General features: G+C 31.8%; 1 protein-coding gene across 2 annotated transcripts; it reads right to left on the reverse strand.

Annotated features, from left to right (window-relative positions):
* Window positions 1-5,508: 5,508 nt before the first annotated feature.
* LOC144839255 (kelch-like protein 18) lies at window positions 5,509-23,103 on the reverse strand. Of its 2 annotated transcripts, none has more exons than XM_078694581.1 (9): window positions 22,938-23,103; window positions 22,479-22,609; window positions 20,996-21,136; window positions 11,605-11,803; window positions 11,093-11,253; window positions 10,868-11,004; window positions 9,155-9,482; window positions 8,787-8,898; window positions 5,509-8,541 (listed from the first exon to the last, which is right to left on the reverse strand). In XM_078694581.1, exons 1-9 carry the CDS (start codon window positions 23,076-23,078, stop codon window positions 8,158-8,160), a joined length of 1,734 nt encoding a protein of 577 aa, XP_078550707.1. In that variant the 5' UTR covers window positions 23,079-23,103; the 3' UTR covers window positions 5,509-8,157. The 2 variants fall into 2 exon arrangements, with proteins under 2 accessions (XP_078550707.1, XP_078550700.1); XM_078694574.1 differs by having other exon boundaries at window positions 9,155-9,497.
* Window positions 23,104-23,110: the final 7 nt, after the last annotated feature.

Consider the following 23,110-nt stretch of genomic DNA (forward strand, 5'->3'; position numbering starts at 1 on the left):
ACACTGGATATCCTCCCCAACCAGCTTATGGTCAGCAACCCCCACCTTATTCACAGGGGTATGTTCCTCAACCAGCCTACAATCAGCCACCACCCCAACAATACGGTCAACCTCTTCAACAATACGGTCAGCCACAACAACAATACGGTCAACCACAACAACAATACGGTCAACCACAACAACAATATGTCCACCAATATGGAGCACCAAACCAAACCGTGGTGTCCGTATCAGGAGGTAAACGGTTTAGGTTTACTTTTGAGAATAAAGGTGTAAGCAATGTACGATTTTTAATAGTATGCCAATATTTTTTTTTTTTACCATATTTAATGAGGGTGATCCATCCAGCAATTGCTGATCATTAGGGACCCTCAGAGGTTCACAAGACAAACATATACACAAGATGCTCGACATAAACAAAGTCTTATTGCAAGTGGGAGTGGAGTTGTAATTTTGTCCTTAGAAAAATCCTGACATATGACGGGACTTGAACCCAGGACCCTTGGAGTCAAGCATCATAACCACCAAGCCAAACTCCATAAGGGAGAGCTCCAATTAAGAAGTCACGGGCTTCCAATTCATTGTAGAGGAGGCCACTGTCTACCCACGAATTGTTCATAAGGGGTTGTTCGATATATTGAATAATATATAAATGTCTAAATAAATAAATGAGATTAAGGTTTCTCTCCCAGTTTCACTTCTGTAAAAATAGACATGGTTATTATAATTTAGGTACTACTAGTCAACCGTCAGCGCAAGATGATGAAGAGGAGGGTGGATTTTCAACTTCATTTAATGACAGTAATACCAGACGAATGTTCATAAGAAAGGTTAGTTTCAACTATTAGGCCCAGTAATATTTTATCTTGTATTTTAAAATGTATTCCAAATATGCCAGTCCAAATAGGTGGCATTTTCTTTACATTTCACCAATTCGGTACAAAAGTATCATATCTTTTTTTGGTGAAGGGATGTGAAAATGGAACTGAACATTGATTGAAAATTTGATCATTTTTTTCTTTCTTCCCTTTTTTATAAGGTATACATTACTCTGTCTGTCCAACTTCTTTTTACCTTCGGTATTGTGGCACTGTTTACCTACGTGTAAGTATTTGTAATTATGGATTTTGTGATATGGGTATTGTTGGTGTTTCTGTTTTCTTTTATTTCTATCTTTACATGTTAATACTTTTTTTTTGTTATTTCTTTGTTAATTTCTTACAAAATGTTGAAATAAATAGACCAACACAACTTCCGATTTGCTTACTATACGTGTGTGTTCCTTGTATTTGCTAAAGTTCTCTCTACACGATCAAATTTATTTGACAAAAAATGTGATGTGCCCATAATGGACATGATGTCATATCACTACCATATTTGGGAACATCACACTTTTTTTTCAAACTAAATTGATAATGTAGATAGAGCTTTACTCTAATTAGAACTTAAACAATTCTAAATCTAACTAAAGATACGTTTTAGTACTGGTACTAATACTATGGACCATAAAATTAGATATCATGTCTATGCTAAATAATATAGGCCTACTAACTAATCATATTTACTTTTTATCTGTATAATACTAGTTTGCTTTATCTTGTTTAGGCAAGACATTGCCGATTGGGTCCAAGCTAACCCAGCAGCATATTATACTTCATAGTAAGTATACAGTATAAAGTTAATTTCGAAGATATCATTTTACGGGGCGCCGTTTAGAGCCTAAATATTTACATGGGATGATCATTCTTCCAAAAACAGTAATGTTCTAAAACGTCGTTTACTAATTAAATTTTCGATTTATGACGATTCGTATGTTTGAAGACCGGCAATAATTGTAATATAAAAACCTATAAAACGCATACAGGTTGGGGTATAACGAAATGTTGGGGTGGTGATGGTGAAGATAAGAACGTGAGAAGGTCCATAGTTTCTTTTTACCATGATGATAAGACAATTTTTAAGATATTGGAATATTTTCCTGTTCATAAAGGCAAAAATGAAAGCGATGATACCAGATTAAAAGACTTACATAAACAAACTTAATAGTTACCGGTACTCTAAGCATATATATGTTTATTTTGTTTGTTTCTTTATGATAATAGTTTTGTCTTCTTGGTCGCCTTCATTGCGCTGGCATGTGGGCGAGAACTTGCAAGAAAGTCCCCAATCAACTACATCGCTCTCACTATTTTGGTAAGTATGCCTTCAAACGTCCAATATGGAGCAATTTCTATTTACAAACGATATTATAAAGTGGGAGAAAACAACCATGAAACCTAGACCAAAATTTCATGTTGCATCATTAACATTAGACAGCATGGCAACTCGTGCAATTGATAATGCATTTTCTTTTTATATAGACGTTAAGTTTGACGTACATGACTGCTACTATTGCCAGGTAAGTTACTTCGTTTCAATAAAGTACCTCGTCGTGTCCTTTTTGTTTCAATGTTTTTTCAAGTAGCTCTTGCTGCACCCTTCCCTCGATGATCAAACTAACAACTGTACTTATAATAGTGATATTATTTATTCTTAAAGCTTTTATGAAACGAAAACCGTCTTCATCGCCATGGGAACTACATTGGTAATGTTGTTATTTGTTTCTTGTGAACTTGTGTTTCTTATGAACTTTTATTCAATCAATCGTGAATTCATAATAATAACCATAATAACAGGTGTTATTTTGTTAATTACGAAGTTTTCTTCAAAAATTCAAAGATGTTAATCGAACCTAGTGGTTGATTTTTATTTTCATAGTGTTACAATATATCCTTTCATTTAGCTAAAAAAGAAAAGAATTTATTATCGAAATAATTTTTGTTTTCCTCCTCAGGGTATAACAATTGCAATAACACTGTTCACAATACAGACCAAGATCGATTTGGAAAAAATGGCGATGTTCATTTGTATATTCGCTATGTCTTTGTTCATGTTCGGCTTCTTTTGCATCTTCTACTACAGTGATGTACGAAATGTTTAATTTATTTTTATTTCTACATGAGCATCTATTAAATATTCATACGGAATAATGTTGCTTGTGCTATTAAAAGCTAAGCTGATTTTTAGAATAGTAAATACTATTATTCTGGTAAGATTCAGAAAATTAAAGTAAGTCAATCTGTAGATCATATTACTATTATTAATTTATACACAATATTGTTTGTACAATTAAAATCTAAGCTAAGAATATTAGAATAGAAAGTAAAACGTTTCAATACTATTTTTAAAATAGCAACATGGTGCATCAATGACCAATAATTCTACTGTTCACATTCTACCTTTTGTATAGGTCATGTATGCTGTCTACGGCTGGCTTATTGCTCTTCTCTTTGGAATGGTAGGCCTTAATATTACATTTTGTTTTGTAGTTTGAATTGCAAAATATGCTAAACATACAACATTGTAAAAACATCGTATGCAGTTCACCTCAGTTTTATATGTAAATAATGTAATGACAGCTTCATTAATCCATAATTAATTCAATCAATCATTCTGTTTGAACAGTACCTGATGTTTGACACTCAACTGATAATGGGAGGAAAGAAATACCAGCTAAGCGAAGAAGAATACGTGTTTGCTTCTCTCATACTGTACATTGACATCATCTACCTATTCCTCATCCTGCTAAGGTTGTTCGGCAAGAACTAGGATAAGTAGGCCTAGGAATCTAGACACTATAGAGACGATTATGTATTGTCAGATATTTCAGTAAAGCTTCCTCCGTGCGAATCAATAAATACCAAATGAAACAAAACAATGTTGAACTGTAGAATAGGAATTCTTACGTATGCATTATTTCAGTATAAACAATTGTTAATACAAGTACCCTAAGATTGATAAAATTATTAGTTTGAAAAAGTTAAAAACAGTGATCAAAATTGCAAAATAAAATGTAAGCTTACTAAAGGTTGAAGTAAAAGACAACAATCAGTCAGTCAACGGTACCTGGCTAACGAATGCAAATAGCTTACTCAAGTAAAGACGAGTAGCACAATCATAATTAGCATACCAGGTGAATGTGAAACAAACAACAAACAGTGGTCTATTGAACTACACTGTATGTATACAAACATTTTACAATCATGGCACCTAAAATAAATATTATTATATTGCTTCAGCAATTATTGGATTAGAATTAGGTGTTGATTAGGTTTAAGTTTATGTAAATGTTTTATGAAATTGTTTGTACTGAGGTTTGATTGATTAAATGACATTTTTTGGTTCAGCAGGGGTCAGATTTACCAAAGTGCTTAGCAAAGAAATAGGCCTAACTTTATTTTAGAATTTATTATTGATTTTGGTTAAGTTTTTTTTTCAAAGATAATTATTAGATAACGAAATCGATTCTTTAAGATAAATAAAAAAAGTTTCACTTCACTACTTCTAACTACCTTACCTTCTTGACTTAAGCAAACAGATCATTACCAGGAAAATGAATCGAACAAATTATCACCAATTCGATAGTGAAAGAAGAACAAACAAGTTTTATGTTCATTCTTATTCATTTAGTGTAGGGTCTACAGCAGTTGAGTGTAAAATAATTATGTAAATCGATAGTGAAGTTGTTAGGATAGACTTGTTGTTGCAGTACACGCTGATATATCATGGTATGTTTTTGGTAAAATATATTAGGAACAGTTGTATTTTTCGATCATCTCAAAATTAAATAATAGTTTTTGTAATCTTTTCAATTTTGTTTATACACCTTTATGTTGTTATAGTAGTATAGTAGACCTAACCCACTTATGTAATTATTACTTTGTATGAATATGAATTATTAACTGTAACTGTGTTAATTAAAGGATTGTCTCTATTCGGCATATGATATTTATGTTGAATTATGAAATGGAGTAAATAAATTGAAAGGTTACAAGTATGCATCAAATTAGACATTTCTTCGCATGTAACCAACTTATGTAATTATAGTTGTCTTATAATGAATATGAATTATTAACTGTAACTGTGTTAATTAAATGATTGTCTCTATTCGGCATATGATATTTATGTTGAATTATGAAATGGAGTAAATAAATTGAAAGGTTACAAGTATGCATCACTTCTTCGCCACAATCGAAAACCCCGAAACATGCTACTTTCTCTTTTAGTGTCATTACCTAACAGTAGGGACGTTATGAAACAGGACGGGAAGCCACATAACGGTGCTCATGAATAATTTATGCGTGAACTTTAACAAAGTGGGCGGAGCTTAGCGTGAAATTCTGTCGTCTTTACTTTTTGAGGACGATAAAGTTGTCATTTTCCCGTTTACGGAGAACGACTAGAAATAATGTACATAATATAACCTTAAATACACAGTTCGATTGTCGTCGTCTTCGCACAAGGGTTGCGTAACTAATAAAACGGCTATGTCGACTGTATATTATTTTACGCTCCAGCGAACACGTGATGTCCGTCGTCCTCTCATAACCGTCCTGTTTCGTTAAGTCCCTAATTTAACAAGACGACTGAGTATATATTGTACATTTAAAGAAAACCGAGACTAACATGTCACAATATATTGCACACTTTATTCTGGTCCTTTCACAACTCCCTTCATAATGTAACGTATACAACAGTTCTCTTTTCTATGCACATTGATTCGGTTACCGCACTATAACAATCGAAATTAGGAAATAACAATTTTTAAACATAATTATACAATGGAGGAAATATTTGTATTTTTATATTTTTTGACACAAACTACGATTCGGAAACAAAACATTCTTACTTAATAAAGAAACATGAATTTTGCTAATGCCGATAGTTTGAAGTGACCATCATTCTTTTAAAGATGTATTGTCCCCAAAAAACATGAAAAATGAAGTTTAATAAAATCGAACTTTGAATAGGCCATTTTGTAATTTTAATAAAGTTAATCATTTCCAAAAAAGAAAAAATGTTTTCACTTATAAAATGACAAAATAGGCTAAATGTTTAAATTGAATGAAAAACCCATTGGCTGGCAGCCATTTTTTTGCTTTAAATTACAGTTTTTCAGGTAAATATTTTTTTTTCAATCCAATTTTTGGTAAAAGTGAATAACTATTTTGTGGCATTAAAATGGCATATTCAGCCAACAAATTTGTAAGAATTTTTTTTTCATGGTGACAATGCATCTTTAAGTAAAGTAAATAAGATATTCTGATAACACAGTTCCCCTTGCTGATACTAAATATTCAGGAGTGTCACCCTCCCTTACTGAGAACAAAGCGAACCCTAGATAACACGATCTGCCATTCTTAAAGTTTGAAATATAATTTGGAGAACCTGTCACGATCAACAAACGAAAAACAATTTATAAATATTTATTTGTTCACCTCTCTCTGATAAAAAGTAGCGAATTGTTATATATTGTCTAACTAATAATATTATTACCATCGTTGCAGTGTACAGCTTCTTTTTCTGTTCTGTCTACACTATCAAACTAGTTTGACAAAAAAGGTGTGATGTGCCCATATATGTTAGTGCTATTCCCAAAAATGGTAGCCATATGATATCATGTCTAATTATGGGCACAGCACATTTTTTTGTCACAGAGCTTTACTTAGCTTATCACCATTACTCCAATACTTTTAATCAACCGCGAATATGTAGCAATGCATAAATATAGCACTTAATGGCGAATAGACTATTAAGTAACCAAAACAAATTAAGTAAAAAGAAAAAAAAATTGCAATATAAGTTTCCCTAGTAATCATATAAAATAGAATATTATGAAAATACATTATTTTCTTTACAAATCATATTTTGTACACATATACTATTTATACATTTTATACACATCGCCATCTACAGTATGTACTTTACATGAATTGGTTTTATACCAGGGAAGAGTAAAATTAAGTGTAATTTCACTATTCCCTGGTAATTACCATATCTTAATATACGATCAATTTCCTTATTTGTATACAATGTTATCAAGCACCTTATAACAACAACCTGTGCCGGCATAGCGGAAACAAAACTATCGTGATGCAAGCTAAAGCCTGTTGACAAGTAATAGTCCAGCATAGGTCTAGTGAATACAACACACAAAGTACTGTATGCTATTACTAACTAAGTGTCACATTAAATACGCTTTCGGTTAATTGTTTTCTGACTGGAAACACATTTTTTCTAACATTCTTCCAAAAAAGACATAACATAATATTCAAAATAATACCTGATAGGCTCTTAAGCACAACATTTAATGCAAGGGAGAAATCACATTTTTATAAGATATCTTGAAATCTTTTTTCCTCGACAAAACACATTTTGAATAAAAGAATGGAAATTTTGCAGTATTAAGGAATGTTAATATTCAAAGCTGCTGTGGGCAAAATAAAAGCAGTTTGTTGATCAGCCATAATGTCGACCTTTAGTATTAAAACTTGTAGAAAGTAAAGTTTGAATTGCAGGATTAATTATTTTCAAATTGGTTAACCAAACGACCCCTACAGCCAGATTATAGTATTTGGAACAAAAATGTGATTATGTGGACCACTCTTGAGCTGGTGGTGTGCCAATAAGTCAACCTCACTTTTTCATGTGAAAACTAATGGTCAATGGGGAAGGGACCAGTTTTTAAACTCTAGAGATGTTGCTTAGCTCGACACAGACAACCTATTTCAAGTCAACCTAAAAAAACTAGTTGCACTCGAGCCCTCATGCCAACTTTTGAAAACTAATAGATATTTAAAGTGACCAGTCCTAAAACTCTGAAGGTATGGCTCAGGTCAACACGGAAATCAACTCAACCTATCTCAAGTCAACTTAAAAAAACTACAATAGTTGCACTAGAGCACGTATGTCAACTTTCGAGCAAATGATCAATTGTGCGAGCGCTCATGTCGATGTGGAACTGATTACTAAACTCACTAGTCTTGTATTACTAATATCAAGGTTTATCATATGGTTAATTCTATACAAAAGTTACATTATGAAAGAACATGAAATGTATGAAATGCAGAATTGGAAAATATGAAAGTAAACAATTTAGGAATGAGATACAATACTATAAAGGAACAGTTATTTTACTATAAACATAAACAAAGGATTGTATTGTATAATCATAGGAATACTGTATGAAATAAGGATGTATAAACAGGCTTTAAGACAGTCGTCTGTAGTCTGTTCATTTTTAAGGCCCACCAACACCCCCCTCCCCCACAAAATTTATTATTGCGTTAAAGGAATAACAGCAACGCCAACTCCTCCTTCATGGACTGTCATCGGAGCTACGTACTCCCAAACATTTGTAACCGGATCATACGTCTCCATTGTACTAAGATTTGAAAGTCCATCGTAACCTCCGACCGCATACAACCGTCCTCCATTCGACACAAGAGCTACACGACTCCGACGGCTTTGCATCGATGCAACATATTCCCATGTGTTTGATACCGGATCGTACACTTCAACCGAGTCCAAGAATCGTGAGCCATCGTATCCACCACAAACGTACAGTTTACCTTTAAAGGCTACAACACCTAGACGACAACGTTTCGTCTGCATTGGTGCAACTAATGTCCAACGTCCCGTGAAATGATTATAGCATTCAACCTTGGAAAATGAAAAATAAATAAATAAAATATCAGCTTTAGTGTAAAGACAAGCCTATGGACTGGCCTAATAACAATTTACCTAGTTTCCCGTTAGGAACAACCAAATGATTTCTCCAAAAGGTTTGAATTGTTTGGGACAATTTTTTAATGAAGTAGAAAATTATGACAGATTGTTCAATATGAAATAAAAGTGGGTTGCTCCCACGAAAGTGAGAAAAAAAAAAAAATTATGCGTCAACTTACTGAACTAAATATTGAAAGACCATCGTGTCCACCAACAGCAAACAGCTCACCATTTAAAACTGTTACTCCAGCTGCACTACGAGATTTGGACATGTCCGAAACTATTTGCCATCTAATACAAATGAAATTTTGATTGTAGTAAAACATTCGCAATTTTAATAATGCTTTATGACAACAAGTTTACCTTCACTATAATTCATGAGATATAACAGCGTTTTTTACATAAATAATAATTTAAAAAACCACCTACCTGTAAAGTTTTGGGTTTGGTTGTAACATCAAATTTACATTCATTATTCATTCAGATATAAAATTAAAATTAACAGTTTTACCTTTTTTGAATTAATAATTAAATAACAAATACCAACCTGTTTAGTTTTGGGTCATAACATTCTACAGAACTGAGAGACGATATGCCATCATAACCACCACAAGCATAGACACGGCCATCTAAAGACGCAACTCCCAGAGCACTACGCCTACTATTCATTTTCGATACATCCCACCATTCACCACTCAGCGAATCAAACACCTCCACCGTATCTAAACGAACACTGCCATCGTAACCACCAACTGCGTACATCTGACCGGATAACACCGTGACACCAACACGACTTCTTGGCGTTGACATAGACTTGCCTAAATGCCATGTGTTTGAAATTGGTTCAAAGAATTCAACAGTACGTAGTGACTCGCCTGTAAGGAAGGGGTCTGATAAAAAAACACATTTTGCGTCAACTTTAAGAAATACAAGAGAATTGCTTACCTCAACGAAGAAAACAGTGTAGATTTCATGCAACGAGACATAGCCATGAACAAGTACAAAAACACAATACAATAATACAGTAGCTAAACACCTATAAACAACTACAGATAGCAAGCAGAAACAGAATGGTACAGTAGTATGGAATCTACAGTAATAATCAGTTCATTCTAGTTTAAAACAATGACACTGGTGATTTGCGAGAAGAGAACCGGCGTCAATCAAGCCCTGATTGGTCGGGTAAATAAGCGTATGAATGTACAATTTTGCAGTATTCATATGAAAAGTTTAAAACCGAGATTGTTGACTGATTGGTTGTCATAATGAAGTGATTCGGGAGCTTGGGTTCGATTCTTAGATGCCTCCATTTTTGTTTTTGAACACGTGTGAGAACTAATCATGGGTGATGTTTGTTCTCTAATGGAAAGTACAGACTAGGCTGTTAGGTCTCTCTTTTTTTTTTTTATCGTTGCTTAACATCCTTAGCCTGTGCTGTATGACCTTACATAGACCAGGTCGTGTTTTGTTGTACCAAACTATGTCTAGAAACACATCATATTCGATTACTGCAAGTACCGAATCGTGAAATCAAAGTCACTATTAGTAAACTCATTATGAGTATTTTGCTAATGTTATAAAGAAAACGTTTTCGTATTAATGTTAAGTCAATGCTTTAGGCTTTCATTGCATGTACTGCAGTAGGGCAAACATTCAGAATGTACTAACACGTAGGAAGATGATTAATCTGAAAAACAGTGTTGAGTTCAACTAATATTGAACATTAATGAAAACCAGTTCTATCAATTTGAAAATTACAAAATGATTGACGTACTGTAATACTTACCGTCTAATCATATATAAAGCATACATACATTTGCATTGATGACATGTACAGGTCTGCCAACCATCACGTGTAATACGTGAAGTTTTAGACATAAGTATATTATTAAGGTTCATTTTAAACATTTTTTTATCTCACTATTATTCCACCACACCAAAGCATCAAACTTTTGAAATAACCCTCCTAAATTTTACAATTTGTTTTCTTTATCACTTTAGTAATTAATTTGTTGACAAACATATTTGTTTCCACCAGAAATATAAACAATGCTGTACAAACCAAGCAAGACTGAATAATTAACCACAGTAGCAATGTTGGTCTTTTATTGGAATTATAAACAGAAATCAAATCATTTTCATCATCATAATGTATATATTTCTAAAATAATTATATCTTACAAAGATATTGTATAAATTTAAACAAATCTTTTTTAAAAAAATAATTCTGCAAATTATAAAACATTTAATTGACTATTACCTGCTTTTGTCAAGCCTCCAACAGCATAGATGACACCAGCAATGTCATTGCAACAACGAGGCTTGGTTCGTGGACCTTGTAGCAATGTACGTCGTTCAGGCATTAGGTGGTAGTCTTTGGCTTCATCAACTAGATCTCTATGTGAACAAAATAAGTCAGTAAACACTGCATTTCAAAATGGGCGTAAAAATTGTCAAAATCAAAATTGATGTTTACATTGCTTACCTACAACGATGGCAAGATTTCACTAAGTCTTCTGTTGAAATTTTATCAGTTAGCACTTGAGGTCGTATGAGAGGTAGACGAACGGTAGCTAGTAAATGTGGCATTAGAAGTCTTCTTTCTTCTAAACTATAACGAACCCAGTGTATTAAGGCATCAAAAACCTGCAAAAGACAAAGTTAATTCTTTTCAATTAGGTATGTGGTTAAACTCTAAACACATTCCCATCTGGATCGACAAAGATCAATGCAAAAATTAAAAACAAAATATGCAAACACTACTAATAGTTTTTAAATTATTTCTCATAATCAATGTTTTAACATTGTATATGTATAATTAGTATAGAAATAAACTTAAAAGTTCCACCTATATATGTACATGGAAGATGCATATTGGAAGATGCATATTTCAAGATCTGTGCTATGCAGCACATAGCTCTTTAAGCTATATGCATCCCTATTGACAATAAAACAACCCTGGAATATATAATTCAGTAAATTCTCTTGATAACTGACCTGTTCTTCTCCAGTAACATTTAATTCATCACTGGTCAATATCTCTTGTACTTCTTCCTGTGTTAAACTCAAAAACTCTTCTGACCTGTACACGTCTGTAAAACGCTTTTGGATGTAACTACTGGCAGCGTTGAACAAATTACTACAAACCATTGTGTCTGCAAATCGTTTGATACCTAGACAATTATTTGGATGTAACCTGTAAAATGAATGTAATAAAAAGTATAAAAAACTGTGGAAGAGAACAATTCCTTTAAATGTAAAAAAGTATCACTAAACTTTTGCCATTTCTTATTCTTTTGTAACACCAAGAAACCTCTTTGTCATTTCTTATTCTTTTGTAACACTAAGAAACCTCTTTGTCATTTGCTATTCTTTTGTAACACTAAGAAACCTCTTTGCCATTTCTTATTCTTTTGTAACATTAACCAGAAAAACTCTCTGCCATTTCTTATTTTTTTGTAACATATTAACAAGAAAACCTCTCTGCCATTTCTATTCTTTTGTAACATTAACAAGAAAACCTCTTTGCTATTTCTATTCTTTTGTAACATTAACAAGAAAACCTCTTTGCCATTTCTTATTCTTTTGTAACATTAACAAGAAAACCTCTTTGCCATTTCTTATTCTTTTGTAACATTACAAGAAAACCTCTCTGCCATTTCTCTTCCCTGTACAGACTACAGAAAAAAATGAAACTGTCTAATCTTTTTTTCTTCTTCTCTGAAACCAATTTCTGGACATTGTTTTCTAGACCAAGGATTATCTACATTACTTACTCCTTGCAATATTGTTCTAGATATGCCAAATAAATATTACTATTCCATTTTGGAAGAACTGTATTCAATCAAGTTATCATGTGTAGCTTTCTCTAATTGCGACATCAATGAGTTGCCATTTATAGTTGTAACATTTCTTAAAATATATGAGGACTTCTATGTCAAGTCCTAGCCTGTAGGTCAACTACGATTGAAATTCCTTTTCTCAGAGGTAAGTAATAATGTAAATGGTAGCCATTTCATTTCAAAATTCAGGTTAATTAAGATGTTATATATAGTGCCTTTCTAACTTGAACATACTGTAACTTCAGAAACAATATGACAAAGTATTGTATATAAAGAACAGCGTAAAACATAATTTGTTAAAATTATCTAGTAAGGTGGACAGTATAGTTTTGTATGGACAAAATAGTAATTAGAGGTTAAAATTAGAAAGAATGATGATTAATGCAAATTTATATTTATATTTTTAATCTCGTCATAATTAATTGTTCATGTTGTAAAGAGTAAGAAATAGAAGCCAGAATTAGAAAGAACTGTTTTGATTCAATCCAGCTTTAAAATAAAAAGTTCCAAAACTCATGTTTTCTGAAAAACAGAAAGTGAACTGTAGATCTTTCAACTGATATAGGCCTACAGTAAGCTTCACTAGTCCGCCATAAATAGTTCATGGACAAATACTACAAACAACATACAATAATATAAATAAAATAACATGATTACTTCAATACTTTAAACCTTTCATCCTTCATCATAGCTTTCAGATTTAAATTTAATACCTAGGTATATATTAAAATGTCTCTAAAGGATACTCTAAAATGAGTCATTTTTAATTATAATAAATATAATTAACTATTAACGTATAAATTGTAATGACATCTGCCAGCAATACAATCATACCTATCTCTTGAGTATTTATGAACACCAAGCTACAAATATAGTTTAGTTTTGATTAAAAACTCCCTTTTCAACTTGAAATTAAAAGATATATACAGTATAGAATTTAAAACTTAGTGGAACAATGTAAAGGTAAATGGAAGAATAGTGGAAAAAGTGGAAGATATTGCACGTATTAGCAAGAAGCAGCGTACAGTACAGCTGCATTAAAGTTAAAAAAAAGCATTTAAACAGCGTTGAACACATCCTGGTTGATTGACCACCATTCGAGGGATATATTTAAAATCTAAAATCTAACAGTCTAACTATAAATCAGCAGACAGAACTAGTATGAGGAGATAAACCTGACCTCGTTTTATTTTCATACTAATACAAAAACTTTAAACCAAATCCAGGTCACCGTAGCAATTCAACTGAACGGAGGCATAACAACGCACCAAGGACCGAAAAGCATCAACTTCATACCTTTCATTATAGAACACATTAATAAGGATCATTTAGTTTGCACTTCAATCAGTTACATATTTAAATTCATCATTTCATGTCCTCCATTGGGAGTCTGCAATGTGACTTCTAATTTAGAATGATTTGATTTGAACTCATCTTTAATTCTCAAATAGTCTTTAAAAAAAAAGAAGTATAATTAAACAACAACACAGGGGATTTTACAATACTATCTTATTATCATCCACAAATAGAAAATAATAATTATTTCTTTAAATAAAAAAATATTCACAGAAAACAGTTTGATTGCTAAAGTAAGGTTTGGGATTGATCGCTGCGTATGTTTTCAACTTTTCAAATATTTCAAAATTAATAAATTATTTCAATATAATATATTGAAATAAGGTATTAGGTTTTATTTATATTTTTTAGATCTGGAAATGACAAGTTTAAAGAATCATTTGAAGCTGATAGGGGGGAAAACATTTCAGCAAAAAGAGTGGGATAAATTATCAGTGATAAAAAGAATGCTATGAGCAGAAATGAGTTATGAATAGAGTGAAAAACTACTAAGATCCATATTGTGTTTGTATCTAGACTAATGGTTTAGTAAACTGCTCATTACAATATCGCTCACTGATAATTTCAGGTGGAAAAGATCAAAGAACTTAGTTTTACTGTGTATGTGTATAACAGGCCCCAAGACGATAGGTGTTTTTATTATTTTTATATATTAGGATAGGGTTTGCAAACATAACATTGTGTTTGGCTGAAGATTAAAAAAACTTGTTAAAATGTTTTTTATGTAACAACAAAGAAATTCATCATTTTGGAAATGTCAAAAAAAGAAAGAAAGCAAAAATTTGTTTTTAAAGGGAAGGGAAAATGTATTTAGAGCATGGGGAATTACATTTTTTCTTGGTGACCTTTCATTTTACAGGTTTGAAGCATGTCTGGAAAAGATTATAGATATTATGTTTTGATACTGAAAATGACACCTTTATAAACCACAGTTACTTGATTATTTCCTATGAACACTCACTATTGATCAAATACAGTAAACAAACGAAAAATATATAAATTATAATTAAGAAAAACAAAATCATTCTTCTTTCTAATTATGGTGGAAAAGACCAAAGTGGAACATCACAACAACATCTTTGAAGAAAAAACCTACAAAAAAGTATACAGTATGTTGATAACAGGGCTCCAATAACATTTGGTATCTACTGTATTATTTAATTACTTGTTCACTTTAAAACTTTTAAATTGAGAGTGTGTTGTTTCTGTTTCTTCAGTCACAATTACCATGCTCATACATTAGAACATGTTCTGGTGAAACTTTTGAGCAGAGGAAATAATTGAATTTTACACAATAATTTAACTACAAAACATTGGAGCATTGTAGCAGTGGATATAAAACAACCAATATAAATAATGGAATTGCATTGGCAGTGACAGTTGCTACACGTACAAGTTCTAACTATTAAAAATTCAATTTAATACACAGAGAGAAAACATAAACAATTGTTGAATGTAATGATACCTCAGAGGGCTGTTAACAAATAAACTAGAGCAAAAACAAATGGGATGAGGATAACAAAACTGTAATAAATTCTGATTTGAAGTGATCTAATCACAAAAGGCATGAACCAGAAATATTTTATTGATGTTTGTTAACCGAGATAGATTGGAATGAAACAAAAATCATGAAAACATTTTTTTTATTGATGTCTGTATGTTTAACCAAGATAGATAGGAATGAAACAAATTGTCTATTGACCTTTTAGATGTAAATGACAAAATATCAAATTATGAAACAAGTCTAATCAAGAGACAAAATGGAACCTGGGAAACACTTAAAAAAAATGCTTTGCTGTTAACCCACACACTAGTGGTCACTAATTGGAGGGCTATAACTGTAAAGATCTTTAATTAGTGCCAAACCTTGGTGTGTAAAGTTTGATGGAACTTTTGCAGAATAGGGAATTATAAAAAAACACTTTCAACTCCATATTTCAACACAGCATTCACTCAAAGAAATCACTTAATAAACTGTGATATTTATTTATCTTTTAGTTTCAAGAATTTCAACTTAAACAAACTTTCAAACCATGTATTTGACAAGAATAAATAATGAATGATTTAAAGGCTATATAAGAGAGCAACATTGTCAACGCTGTGCAACTTCTATACTTTGTTTTACACACGTTTAAATAATTAATACAACAAGCAGTTTCTGTAAGCGTAACAATTTAAACTTGGTGAATGTAGTTTGTTCAAACAGTCACGTTTGCAATCAACGTCTATGTAGTGACATACATATTAAGATTTGCCATCATTAACCTTTCTTTGATGTGCCAATGTACAGAAACACTATTAATTTTAGTTAAATTGCTCAATCTTCCGGCTGTAATCTGTACATTAATTTATTGGCATGTACCTTGTTCTCTACTTTACATTGTAGCTCTGGTGGTGCAAGCTTACGTATTATTTGGAAAAATCAATACTAAAAAATGACAGCATTTTACAGTCCATGTTGTTGAGCATGCTCACCAACAATCATCTATATAATCTCAAATAATATTTCATGGAAAAAGTACAGTACATCAACAAAACTGTGCCTATTATTATGAATAAACAATACTAAACATTTTTAACATAAAAAAATATTAAAATATAGTATTAATGAAAAAATACAAACTTATACTGTAATAAGTACTAACAACAAAATTGTTTTCTCTCAATTCTCAACAAAAACTTTTTAAATTGATATTTTTGTTAAAAGAAGGTCTCATCAACAGAAGGTTGAATAACGCTATAAATACTGAATAGCATGTCCGGCTCGGAGCTCCGGTTGTCTCGTTCATTACCGGTTATCCACTTTACCTCGTAACCTATATTGAAAACTTTGCAATGAAACTCAGGAATTCATAGTCATAAAAGCTACAACTGGTGACAACTTACTTACATCGTTTACATTGTAAATTTGTTTCTGCAATAAATGTGAAAACGAAGAAATTGAATTTTCAAGATGGAGATGAAGTTAAACGGTTTTTAACATTGATAATGTTATTTTTTTTTTAGAAATAGTAGGGTGGTTAAATCCTGACAATAAACACACTCACATGGTTATGTTGATATCTGAATCGGAATTGACAAATTGCAGCACAGATCCAGTACTTTCGCAATAAGCTTTTATTACGCATGACCATGAATCAGAAATAGTACGTTTCACAAATTATTACATTCGATCACAGCAAGTTGACCCATCTAAAGATGATCTCAACCATTTCGTTGGCTGTAAAGTGTAATGGTTCTGACAGGGCTTCATTATTTTTTATGATATTCATATATTGTATCTTTTTCTTTCAAACTTTTTTTGTTACTGTACTTCACTTTTTTTTGGGAGCCTAGGTTTATATAGGTTCCCTTCCACACATACTATGTTTTTTATTAATTAGGCCTACTATTGAACATGTTAATATAATTATTATTTTTATGTGTGGAGAATATTTATTGAATAAACAAATAGCTGTTTACTCTTTTATGTGCACACAAGGCAACCCTGGACATTTTTAAGTTCTTTTCCGAGATAAGTTTTCAACAGAACTATGGTTGAGGAGTGCCTTCAATGATATTATGGCTATAATAGTTCCAGTGCCCTGCCTTTGAAGACTACAGTCTGTATAAATTCAACTGTGTTGTTTGGTACAATAGTCTAATGAGTGCTAATGATTAAAAGAAACTTGACCGTACTATGAAAACTGCTAGTAAAATAATAGGAAGGAATGTCAATGTTATCGACGCAGTTTACAGGCGCGATGTTATTAGCCAAGTTAAGAAAATAATGAAAGATAACTCACACCCATTGAATGATAAATATGTTGTTAATAAATCAGGTAGAATTCGTCCTTTAATGTGCAATACCATGTGATGTAGGAAATCATTTTTACACAACTCTATTCATGTTTCCAACTCAACATTTCAAAGATAGTTGTTTTTTATTCCTTCTGTAAATATAACTTGTTTACTATATATTTTTAATGTATTGTATTGATATTTTTAATGTTTTATATATTTTATATATATATATGTGTTTTTAAGCATCAAGGAAAACCAATTTCGCTTGTTGTGTTCATGACAATAAAGATTTATCTTATCTTATCTAAAATGTTTAAGGGCACAAATTACTTCTAGGTTGGTCCTCATTTTATGCTTTGTATAATTTGTATGGCACTTGATGAAATAAATGTTTTCTGAATTTGAATTTGATATAGTTTTCAAATTACTCAGACCAAGGTTGAGGTGAATTTAAAAAATACAGTATATCCAAACTTTTGGAAAGAAGATACTGTTGATATTCAAATATCTACTGTAGAAAAATAAAACATATTTTTCTGTTGTTAAAGAACTTTGAAATGAGAGAGATGTTGTCGTAATAAAAACATGATATGCTAGGTAAAATATCAATTTTAACTACTGTGGATAATGTTACAGTAATAACTTCTTAATATCTGATTACTACTACCACATAAATGTTGAAATGGCAAGAGGAAACGACGAGGAATCAAAAACTACTGTACGATAAGTATCAACATAACATTACAAGGCCTATGTCTTGCTTTACTGTATATTGTTTTGTTTTCAGGTGTTTGGTAGTGTTGATATGTCTGCCTTGAATGAAAATATTAATCTGGTTTGTTAGATTCAAATGTGAAAAAACACAATTATTTTGAACTGTTTACAGTAGGTTTGTTTATAATAATTACATAATATATTATTTTTTAAGATTATAGGCAACGTCTTATAAGAGAAAGATGCTCTCCAGGCTGGCATTGCCATCTTGAGATTAGTAGTAGTAATTAGTACAGTATTATTTATTTTTAATTAATTTATATGTAATTTTACTTTCTATGGACCAGAGATTGTGAAATAAAAGATTGAATGAATGAATGATTATAATTCAATTTTGGCAATTGTTCATGATTTCATAAATGATTTCCAGAATTCTTAATCAGCACCAACTGCTGCGTCAACCCCAAGACCGTTGTCATTACTATAGTGATTTGCATAAATACAAAATTATTGTATAAACATATTTTGTGCCCTGTTTTCTAAAAATGTGGCTACACAACATACTGTACAACACATCCAAATGTATGTCAGACAAACATATTGTATAAAACATATTTTGTGCCCTGTTTTCTAAAAATTTGGCTATGCAACATACAGCACATCCAAATGTATGTCAGACAAACAGAGGGACCATAAAATGTTGTAAAGTCAAAGCAGAAGAAAGCTATCAATATTTGCTATCTATATTAAAGCGTGTCAGTATAGCCTCTAGACAATACATTGATACTAGCTTACTATACGACTTGTATTAATTGCAACAACTACCTACACTTTGAGGTATGTTCAGATAAAATGTACACAGAACAACTTGACTGGCAACAGATGTTGCTTTTAAACGCAGTTGTTTCGGGAAAATGACTTTTATACAGGGGATGTTATTCTCAAAGTAACATTCCACTTAAGTGCATAATTGTACAAAGTTTACGCTTGCAATCAATTTTATTGTTTTGATTATTTTAATTGTAAATATTACTTCTTTAAAATTTAATTGTACAAATGGGTATTGCATGCAATTGAAAATAAACACAAAAGTGTCAAATCTAGTAAGTGTGTGATGTTGTATGAAATTATATTAAACAATTCTACTACAATGTGTGATTGAGAGAGCAGCGAGTCACTACCTGCTACCGGATGGAATGGATTAGCGATACACACATTATAATCTAAAAGGATATTTTTGAATGTGAATGTTTCAATGTCATATCTGGATACACTAATCATCATGCTCCATCAACAATTATTTATTCCCCATGGATAATGAAAATAAGTATTAACCTTAATGTGAGCGGAATAATATGGGAATAACAACCTACAATCCTCTCCCTCTTTTTTTTTTATTCGCGGTACTAGACGTACAATTTATTTTGTATCACCAGAATATATATATATACAGTATTTCTTTTACAAGAATATTTCTATAAGTTTAATCTAAATCATAATGAACGGAAAACATGGTATTTGGTACAAAATGGGTTATGCAACGAGTTGCATTGGTCTTTTAAGATGAAAAACCAAATAAAAAAAAATGTTATTTGGAGCCAGTTTTATACTATGTTATTTAAATATAATCAGTGCATCTATTGGTTTTTTATGAAAAAAATGTATAATCGTCTTCAGGCATAACCTGGTTTGTTCTTCAAAGGACCTACAGTAGCCATCAGGGCAGGGCCTACCCAGATAAAGAAAAATCCCCTACCCTTTTTGAATAGTACCAAGTTCTTGTGCAGTGTATGATTTAGAAGTTATGAATTAGGTCAAACTTATGATCATTCTAGGCACAACATGATCTGGAGCAAGTAGAGGCGTCAATGTTTTTATCATATTCCTACAGGTGACAGTAAGAAACAGGAAACTCAGTTCATACATATCACTTTCAATTTTAATAACTTGTTTAATGTTACACACAATAATATTTATACACAACTACAGTAATACGTTTATAAAGTTATAAAATAAATTTAATAAAAATAGTTTAATTTGATACTATTAAGTTATTAAAACCAAGAGAATACTTTCATTTATTTAATGGACATTTATATGAATTAAGCATGGTTTCCACTTGGACGCAACGCAAAGTAATTTGACCAATCATGACATGATGAATCACCCAACAGTCACTTTAAGCTTGACCGTCCTGAACGCAATGCAGCGACGGACGTAGGTGTACCGTAAGCGTTGAAGTAGAACCCAATCTTTATAAACAGTTTTAAGTTCCTCCTTACGATTGCTTTTTACTTCATTTTGAGATGCTCATTTGTATTTTTTAACAACAAAAGTTAACAAGTCTGACATTTGCATCCAATGTTGATCAACTGAATAGAAATAATATTGATCTCATCTAAAGCTCTGTCCTACTGTACACTATTTAACTTGACAAAAAAAGTGTGATGTACCCAAATATGGTAGTGGTATGCTATGGTAGTAATGTGACATCATCATGTCCATGACATGGCACATCACATAAAGTTTGATAGTGTAGACAGAGTTTAAGTCCCCAACCTCATACAATAAAAAATGAAAACAAACTATTTGTTTAAAATGTATATCATGTTTAATCTGCGACGGCCATACACGCCAATTGCCACATACGATGCGATTTAATTTCTTTGTTATGCATTCTCTGTAACACTTACCTTTCCTTAAGGAAGTCACAGCAAGCCTCTTTGACTGCTTGTAATTGAAGAAAGTTTGCTCCAACGAGGATAGCTTGTACATTTGAACGACTAAGCTCTACCCGACCATTATAAGCATAATTCACTAAGTCTTCAAGTGCACTAATCAAATAAAAAAATTAAATACATTTAAAATTCCTGTACCGGTAATTTTTTTTCATTTCCTTTCATTTATTTCACTATCATCATTGCAGCCTTAGCTGAATTACAAAGATATTTACATTTTCTCAATATTAAAATTTGTATAAAAGTATAAAACCAATGATAATTATATATAAAAAAGGAGGCAATTTACACAAGAAATACAATACAGGAACATTCAACAAGTTTAGCATTAAAATATTAAAATAGAAAAAAAAACACCAAAAAGGACCAATAAGAATTGCATAGCTGTACTGGGTGATATATAATGATTATTCATTTAGAAGCGAGATAAGGTATGGTATTGCACTTTTTCTATATCTTTCAACTCTGCATTTGGGTTGTTGATACTTTACACGTCTTAGTTTCATGTTACTTACATTCTTCACTGGAAACCATTTTCCAAAATGAATACTTTTTGAACAATTCAGAGCAAACTTATAGCATAGATTACGCCTTCTATCAGATAAAGTGTCTAAAGAAAGATCATTGAGTGCTTGGTCATAACATATGTAGTCATTACACAATATTATTCTGCAAGCCCTTTTTTGGACAGATTCTATCATATCACTTTGTTTCTTAGTGAGACTAGAATGCCATACTGGGACAGCATATTCAACACTTGGTCTTATGTAACTCTTAAATACATCTACAAGATCAAATTTCGGAAGATTGAACTTTCTTAATCTACACAATATATGCAGACGTCTGCTGGCTTTGGATACAATTTCTTTAACATTACGGTCCCATTTGAGGTTGGCTTGTATCCATAAACCTAGTAACTTAGTTTCATTAACGATTTCAATTGTAGCATTACCAATCAAAAGGGGTTCATGTTCATATTGATTTCTTTGAAAGTTAAAATACATAGTTTTACATTTAGTTGGGTTAAGTTTTAGTTTGTTTTCATTAGACCATACATTCAGTAAAGCAACATCATTCTGAATTGAGGAAATTTCATCCTTTTTTACTATCTGTCCTATGCACAAATCATCTACATATTTCCAAGTTTTACATGGCGAGTCTTGCATGGCATCATTAATTAGAGCAAGAAAGATCATAGGCCCAAGGAGTGTGCCTTGAGGGACGCCACATGTTAGATTAACACTCATTGATAATGTGGATTTATAGCGTACTTGTTGGGTTCTGTTTGACAAATAAGTTTAGTTTTACTGTGTATGAGTACATAAACAAAAAGCTAAAATGATTTCAGTTCCATGTAACTCAGCACCACCTCATTAAACAGAAACATTCTATCCACTCATATTAAAAAATGTATCCCCATTCATTTCTTTTACAGTACCTTGGTTCAATTCCTTGGATCATGATCTCATCTTGTTTGCTTTCAACCATGTCTGTTGTAAACATGGCATGGAAGTATGGCACGGCAGCTGCTAACACAATTCGATGAGCTGTGAACTGTTCATTTCCAACCTGAAGAAAAAGTCAGGTAAATTTCCAAAACTTTTATTTTTACAAAAAAAAACCTTAAAAAAATATGTTAAAAAATATGCTTTTCACAGTAACAATCCATACACAGATAAATAATATAGTTCTTAACAAGAAGCTCATTTAGCTAGTGACATTTTCCACTTAATTGTTATCTCATACCTAGACCTAGCCTATCTGAATGCTCTTTTTACCACCCTAGGCCTAGCCTACATGACTAGGCCTAGCCTACAACAAATATTAGAAAAACGCCCACACGTACGTACGCCCGCACCTAGCTAGAGAGGCCTAGCCTAGCCTACGAAAAATATACCTTTAATGTTACATCACACAGTTTTCCTTGACGCCTGATTTCTTCCATAATCGGATAACCAAAGAGTGGAAGATTTGTATTAAGGAATAATTTTGTATTTTCGAGGCCATCTTCACTACCAAAACAATCATAATTCGCCATCTTTCCATCAATTTTTTTGACGTTGATGATGA

Source organism: Antedon bifida, chromosome 1, assembly GCF_963402885.1.
Source record: "Antedon bifida chromosome 1, ecAntBifi1.1, whole genome shotgun sequence".
Taxonomy (NCBI): domain Eukaryota; kingdom Metazoa; phylum Echinodermata; class Crinoidea; order Comatulida; family Antedonidae; genus Antedon; species Antedon bifida.